This window comes from Chiloscyllium plagiosum, chromosome 21, assembly GCF_004010195.1.
Source record: "Chiloscyllium plagiosum isolate BGI_BamShark_2017 chromosome 21, ASM401019v2, whole genome shotgun sequence".
Lineage (NCBI taxonomy): Eukaryota > Metazoa > Chordata > Chondrichthyes > Orectolobiformes > Hemiscylliidae > Chiloscyllium > Chiloscyllium plagiosum.
The window spans coordinates 55058888-55066324 of NC_057730.1; the positions used below are offsets into that span (position 1 = coordinate 55058888).

The 7437-nt window shown below is 43.7% G+C and overlaps 1 protein-coding gene across 1 annotated transcript in view; it reads right to left on the reverse strand.

Moving 5' to 3' along the window:
• The window catches only part of LOC122560465 (myosin-11-like), a 107174-nt gene that overhangs the window by 15212 nt on the left and 84525 nt on the right, over positions 1-7437 (reverse strand). Inside the window, exons 5-6 of the mRNA XM_043711098.1 lie at positions 7194-7296; positions 584-604 (exon numbers count right to left, since the gene is read on the reverse strand). Of these exons, the coding sequence (XP_043567033.1) occupies positions 584-604; positions 7194-7296 (124 nt within the window). The remainder of the gene's footprint in view (positions 1-583; positions 605-7193; positions 7297-7437) is intronic.

The window sequence follows — 7437 nt, forward strand, 5'->3', positions numbered from 1 at the left end:
CACAGACACTCCCTCTCACACACACAGACACACTCTCTCTCACACACTCTCTCTCACACACACTCTCTCACAGACATACACTCACACACACACTCTCTCGCTCTCTCACAAACACACGCTCACACACACACCCTGAGTATATCTTCAGCTAATGAAAGACAGTCACATCTTCCCCACTATGACCCTGAAATGGATTCTCGAAGCTGTGACCTTTATTTGTTGTTCAATGCTGTTTATTGCCAGGTCAAAAACAAAACTGTGAACCTGTTGACCTGTTGCAGATTGAGCAAGGAGCAAAACAGAGAGAATTGTTCCAACTGAAAATGTTTTGTTTATCATAATACTTGTGAGTTGAATTAATTGAGTTTCAGAAGAAAAATATGGCAAAATGTTGCCTGCTAACTGATAAGAGACCACTTTAAATGAACCAGCATGCAACCCTTTGTGCTATTGTTGTTGTTCTGTTTATCCGTGGAGTGCGTGACACCTTCCTTTATCTCAACATCACGACTCTGTGCAACAATAACGTGCAGGGTATGTACTTGGTGCTATAAACACACATCGAACATTCTCAATTACTCACGTATGCAAAAGAAGGATCTTGCTGTAGTTGGATATATAGCATAAAACAAATATGTCAGTAAATTAATGTCAGGTAACTCCATATAACATAGAAATTAATGTTATTCTAATGCCCAGTGAGAAATGCACTCTTCGAGATGTCCATTTTGTTCGAGCGGTTTCTAGAGTGAAAAGGTCGGTCTCTCACGTACATCCAATGGGAAGAGAGCGAGACCCTGGTCAGCACTGTCCCGCTCCATCTCCTTAAAGACACTTGGCTGCAAGGGCTCCTAATGGTTACACAGCAGCACACACCGGTACAGCACCTTCTTCGCCCTTGTAAGCTCATCACTTTTCAAAATAAAAATCTAATGTATCTCAAATAAATTCAAAGCTGCATTCCATAAAAATAAATGCAACATTTTGAAAGATGCTACTATGATGAGTCTTCTGTTGGCACACCCTTCTGAGCAGGACTTAGATCTCAACTCAACAGCATCTTCCGATCAGGGACTCTTGAATCACTGACATACTCCGAGGGAGAACAGCACGGTTGCACATGAAGTAGCTAAGACTGTTTTCTATTCAGATATCTAGCTTCCCACGTAGCCTTATTCATTACTAATTGTAACCAAAACATTAATTACCCTGGATCGGGAGACAGCGATAACATTTACATCCTAGAGACAGACTGAATTAGATAATGAGGTAGTGTGGGACAGGGCAGCTGTGAGAGTGGGACTTGTTCGCTTTGTCACTGCATTGAGTGTTTCTTGATGTCCAGGTTGGATTCTAAAAGTTGGAAGTTCTAATTTGGACTCCAGGTACATAAGGTACATCACCCCACTGGATTAGAATCAGGCAGGTAACACTGACAATCACCCAGACTATATATCTGGTAGGAAAAAAAATTACATCCATCCCACTGGGAAACTATTACAATGACTCAGTGGTGATTATCATAGCCACCCAAAACTGGTATCTGCAAATGTCAGGCATCACTGGGAGTGACCGCTATTTTCACCTTTGCCCTGGGCAGGGTTTGTCACAGGGGGCTGGGGGAATCAGAAGAGGTCCGGACAGAATAAAACTAGTTTATAATTTCCCTGCTGTGGCCACCTTCACCCTCCCTCCCAAGGGTGAGAAACTCAAGCTCCCACCTACCTTGCATTGACAATTCATCGCCTCCCACCTAATTCCAGTTGGAAAGTTGGCTGGTCAGGTTTATGTGAAGCCCAGGCATTAAAATATCCCATTTCCAAAAAGCGCACACCAAAACCTACCTGGAGTTACAAAAATCCTTCAAAGAATGATGATGACAGCGTGAAAAGATGTTAACTTGCAGAAATAATTTGTGAAGGCTGCCTTTAACTCAATATACCATTAACAAATACATTGCAATAAAATATTAGCACAGTTAATAAATACAAAAACTACAATCTACATGGAAGTTGCTCCCTATTCTGGGACCAACACATCTTGGCTGTAATTTAAATAAGTGAGATATTTAAATCTGCGTAGAATACAGTCGCTGTCTCTGGTTTAACTTGGAAAGGACAATTGCTGTTATTTCGAGTGTGCGATGTCGGTCAGGAAAACAGAAAATGACCCTGTACCCTCTGCTTAAGCCACAATATGAGCCACATGTATTTTCACAAAAATGTACCATCATTAACAAGGTCACAAAAGATCAGAGAAGCTTTACAAACTTTGAAACAAATTGGATGAAAAAGTGTACAATCTGTATCAACAATTTAAAAAGGCCATTTATTGACTGCACCCAAACATTTTCAGGACGTGATCTAATACAGAGGTCAGGTTATAGTATGGATTTTGTAATACAGATTTTTTATTCACTCACAGATTGAGGGCATCACTGGCTGGGCCAGGACTCACTGCATGTCCCTAATTGCCCAGTAGGCAGATAATAGGCAACCAAATTGCTGTGGGTCTGGAGTTACATGTAGTCCAGACCAGGTAAGGATGGCAGCTACCTTCCCACAGGACTTAGTGAACCAGATGGGTTTTTCCAACAATGGATTCACAGTCATCATTAGACTCTTCATTCCCAATTTGTTTTTAATTAAGTTCAAATTCCATTATCGGCTATGGCAGGATTTGATCCCTGGTCCCCAGAATATTACCTGAGTTTTCGTATTAACAGTCCAGCGATAATGCTATTAGGATATCTCCTTGTGAGAATGCAGATACGTGCGGACATATACAATAGGGATCATGTTCCATTCTGTAATTTTACCCATTGGGGCAGTTAGTGATGGATCGGTGAGCTGGTTAATGGCACTCCAGACAGCGACAGTAAACTATGGCCATGAATCCTGCTGCAGGGCTCTGTCAAGGCTGAGCAGCAATTGGGAATCTATAATGTCCACGAGTCCTTGTCTTAACGAGATTATGAGAGGAAAAACACTCCCTCATTTCCTGGTATTTCCTAACTCTTCACATGGTTTACACTCACTCGGTCTGATTGGCAACTGTCCCACAACTTGCCTGTTGTGTCAATTGTTTTGGGGTTGAGGAATGAAGCCTCTTGGTGCCAGGAGCAAGAACTGTGCGTAGAGTCAAGTGGCAGGGAAGAGCAGGCCAAGAGTGAGGACGCTGCCCTGACTCCAAAGTGAACCTCGTATAAGGACTAACGCATTGGACCTTGGTAGTTAATGGACTTGACTATTTGCTCTGAAACTTGATTGGACATTTTCTAAGCACTTACGGCTATCAGCATCTGTGACAGATTTGCTCTAATTCCTTTGCAATTCGCAGTTCCATCTCAATCCTCCTTTCCAGTTTTCTAGAGGAAGTAACACAGAAATTGCTGGAGATACTCAGCAAGCCTGGCAGCATGAGCAGAGAGAGAAACAGAGTTAACATTTCAAATCCAGAATGACTTCTGCATAAACCTTCTACAATTCTACGTTTCTGAAGATGAGTCATATTGGATTCAAAGTTTTAATTCTGCTTCTCTCTCCACAGGTGCTGCCAGACCTGTTGAGTTTCTCCAGCAATTTCTGCATTTGGTTTTGGATTTTAATCTACAGAAGGGGCTGATGTGTTGCTGTGGTACTTAGTGCAATGACAATAGCGTGGAAGAAGGGACTGGGAAGTACAGTATGATGTCCCCATACTGTGCAGGTTGGCTATCGCATTCGTATCTTACGGAGCTCAGTGAGATTCCATGTGAAATGATGGGCACCAAGGGAGCAGGGTAAGAATCTTGGGTTGTCTGACATTTGTTGACTAGTTGTTGGGAGTTTCATGCTTTCGCCAGGGAAATAGCCCAACGAAGTCTGCCCTTTATACGTTTTACCCTGAAGAGGCCATGCCATGGTGGAGATAGGACTGAGGGGCCACTGGCACTTTGTGTGCCCTGGATATTACCCACCGCCTCTGGATGCCCAGAAATGGGAATCTCGTTGAATGTTCCAGGTGCCTGTTGGGCTTAATTGGGATTTGTGAAGGAGAGACAGTGTAGCTAACAGGATGATCATTCGCTGTGTGCTTTCCTTAAGGGCGTGAAGAATGATGACAGTCACAGACAGAGTCAGTGTCAGCATCTCAATTCAGGAGCTGGTAAAGCCCCATGTGGTCCCTTGCCTGTGAGGTGCTGTTTACAATACAGGAAGGCTTGTGCCCAGGTGTGCCTGGTAATATCTTCACTATGGTAGACATGCAGGAGGCTGGGAGAACACAGCATTCAGGCAGCATCAGGAGGGACAGGCAGGAGGCTGGAGGGACACAGCAAGCCAGGCAGCATCAGGAGGGACAGGCAGGAGGCTGGAGGAACACAGCAAGCAAGGCAGCATCAGGAGGGACAGGCAGGAGGCTGGAGGGACACAGCAAGGCAGGCAGCATCAGGAGGGAGAGGGACACAGCAAGGCAGGCAGCATCAGGAGGGAGAGGGACACAGCAAGGCAGGCAGCATCAGGAGGGAGAGGGACACAGCAAGGCAGGCAGCATCAGGAGGGAGAGGGACACAGCAAGGCAGGCAGCATCAGGAGGGGGAGAAGTCAACATTTTGGGTGTAATTGTTCTTTGCTGCAAATTTGACTTCTCCACTTGCTGGGTTCCTCCGGCCTCCTGTTTGTCTACTTTGGATTCCAGCATCTGCAGTTTTTTTTCTCTCTAACTATATATCTTCACTATGTCCAGCGAGGAGATGGCTCTCTCCTTACGATTTGCGAGAGCAGGGCTGGGCAGATGGTGTTCGCCGTGGGGAAGAGGGGAGCTGCTTTTCCCTGACTGGGTACTTTAATCAAACAGGACCATCCCTGTATCAGTGCTGCAAGCCTGTCTTTGTTCAGGTATGGCATATGCATTGGGAAGTTTACAGTCTGATAGCTGACTGAAACCATTCCTGGTCTAAAAGCTGTTTTAGGGATTTGTTGGGATGTGAGGAATGTCACTAAGCAGGATGCTGGACACTCATCGGGATATTCAGCTCTGGAAGGGAGAAAACATTATGACCCAATCTATCTGTGTTCCTGCTTTTCTCCAATTTGTTTCCACAAGTTCCAAACTTAATTCTTGTCATCAATCTCAAAGAAGCTCCGAGATAGTTGTGTATTCCACCACAAAGGACTCCAACCCACAATGATGGAATTATAACAGTGCAGAAGGAGGCCACTTGGCCCATCGTGTCAGCATCGCGGCCTACGCTTTACACCTGAGAGCCCAATTGGCTCTGTCCAGGATTCAATCGCATTCGTTTCGGCATTCAGAAATAATGTTGCACAATAAACCCAGTCCTCAAAGAATCCTATAAACACGGTGTCTTCTGCTAATAAAATTGAGGTTTATGATTGGCTTGATTGGAAGCTTCTGTCAATATTACAGTGAACATCCATCCCTGAGGAAATGGATGGACGAGGGGAAGGTGTGTAGACTAGGGATATGTCTCCTTCTGTGTAGATTGTCACCTCACATTGAAAGAGCTGAGAGCAGGGAGCAGACAGGAAATTAAACAGATATGGAATTCACCTGTGTGTATTGGTTCTGTAAGGTGAAAGCAAATTGGATTGGATGCAGAAATGAAGATTTATTATGGAATGAAGTTAAACTAAATCGACAAAATAGAATTAGATTATTGGGAATCGCCACAAGGCAACAACGTCCTAAAAAGCTCATATAATGCTGAAGCAAATTTGAATTGTTTAGAAGTATTCTCTCATTGCCACATTGGATTACAGCCACGAGATTTTTAATGGTCATTGTTGGGTCAAGTTGATTTTCTTTGAGTGTCTACGTGTATCTGATCTGGAAACATTTGTTCTGGACTGTAAGGGCCTGTAGGTGGGAAGGGCTCCTTTCTCCAGCATCAATGTCCTTTAGCCAAAAGAACACAAAGTTCAGAAAATGTTTACAAAGGTGTTACCAGGGTTGGAGGATTTGAGCTATAGGGAGAGGCTGAATAGGCTACAACTGTTTCATCTGGAGTGTCGGAGGCTGAGGAGTGACCTTATAGAGGTTTATAAAATCATGAGGGGCATGGATAGGATAAGTAGACAAAGTCTTTTCCCCGGATGGGGGAGTCCAGAACTAGAGGGGATAGATTTACGGTGAGAGGAGAATTTTTTCATGCAGAGGGTGGTATGTGTATGGAATGAGCTGCCAGAGGAAGTGGTGGAGGCTGGTACAATTGCAACATTTAAAAGACATCTTGATGGGTATATGAATAGGAAGGGTTTGGAGGGATATGGGCCGGGTGCTGGCAGGTGGGACTAGATTAGGTTCAGATATCTGGTTGACATGGATGAGTTGGACTGAAGGGTCTGTTTCTGTGCTGTATATCTCTATGACTCTATGATTCTATGGTTCAGGGACCTGTGAATAGAACCAGTAACATTGTGCCTCCTTCACAGATCAGCTTGAAGAATCGTTATCGAACATCTCAGAGTCTCAACCGGGAAGAGACAGTTAGAATATTGAATGCAATGTCAAACCAATAGAGAAAGCTAAATGAAGGAAAAGAAATATAAGTGGGATTAAGAGAGAGAAAACAGACAGAGAGAGAGATAAAAGATGGAAAGAAAATGTTAAATAATAATTTTGATTTGTTATAAATGTGCAACAACAACATAAACTCATGGAATGAGAATCTCTGTGTTTCTAAAACGTTCTTTTTCACAGTTAGAGAGGTTGCTGTGGGTAATTAAGACTAATTAAGCAGATAGAACTGAAATGGAGAAATCCCAAATGTTACTGGTGAGTTCAGGTTGCCCCAAAGAACTTCACGTCGTCTAATGTTTAGGGATGACAGGATGCTGCTGTTGGAGGTTAGACAGCAACTTGTAGATTTCACTGGGAGATCTCAGTAAATAATGGTGAAGATTTCTAGACCCATTCCAACTTCTACTGTGATATCTGGCTGGACGTGTTTGGTTCTGTTCGGTGATTCTTCTATTAACAATTGTTTAATTCTATTTGTGCACAACATTAACAGGAGTTATTGCATTAACTAGAGGCTCCGTGGCATATACCTATCATGAGTGCTTCCTACTTTTACTTGGTACAGTTTGAACGTAATATTAGCCTGACGTCTTCCCAGGTCAACAGTCCGACATTTTAACACCACATGTCAGCGCACAATTAGAAAGTACAAAAAAAAGGAATTAACTTACGATTGCATTGGCATCTTTTTTACTCTTGTGAGAGGAAGCAACCACAGCCAGATATTGAATTACTTTCTTTGTGTTTTCTGTTTTCCCAGCTCCAGACTCGCCCCTGCACAGGAAAACCCAAACATTTTCATCAAGTTTCCACTCTGACCGTCAGATTGATTCCAAAGTCTCAGATTCTGATTCTGAAACGGGTTCCTGTCACCCCCCTCCCCCACTGACCTGTCACCCCCCTCCCCCACTGCCC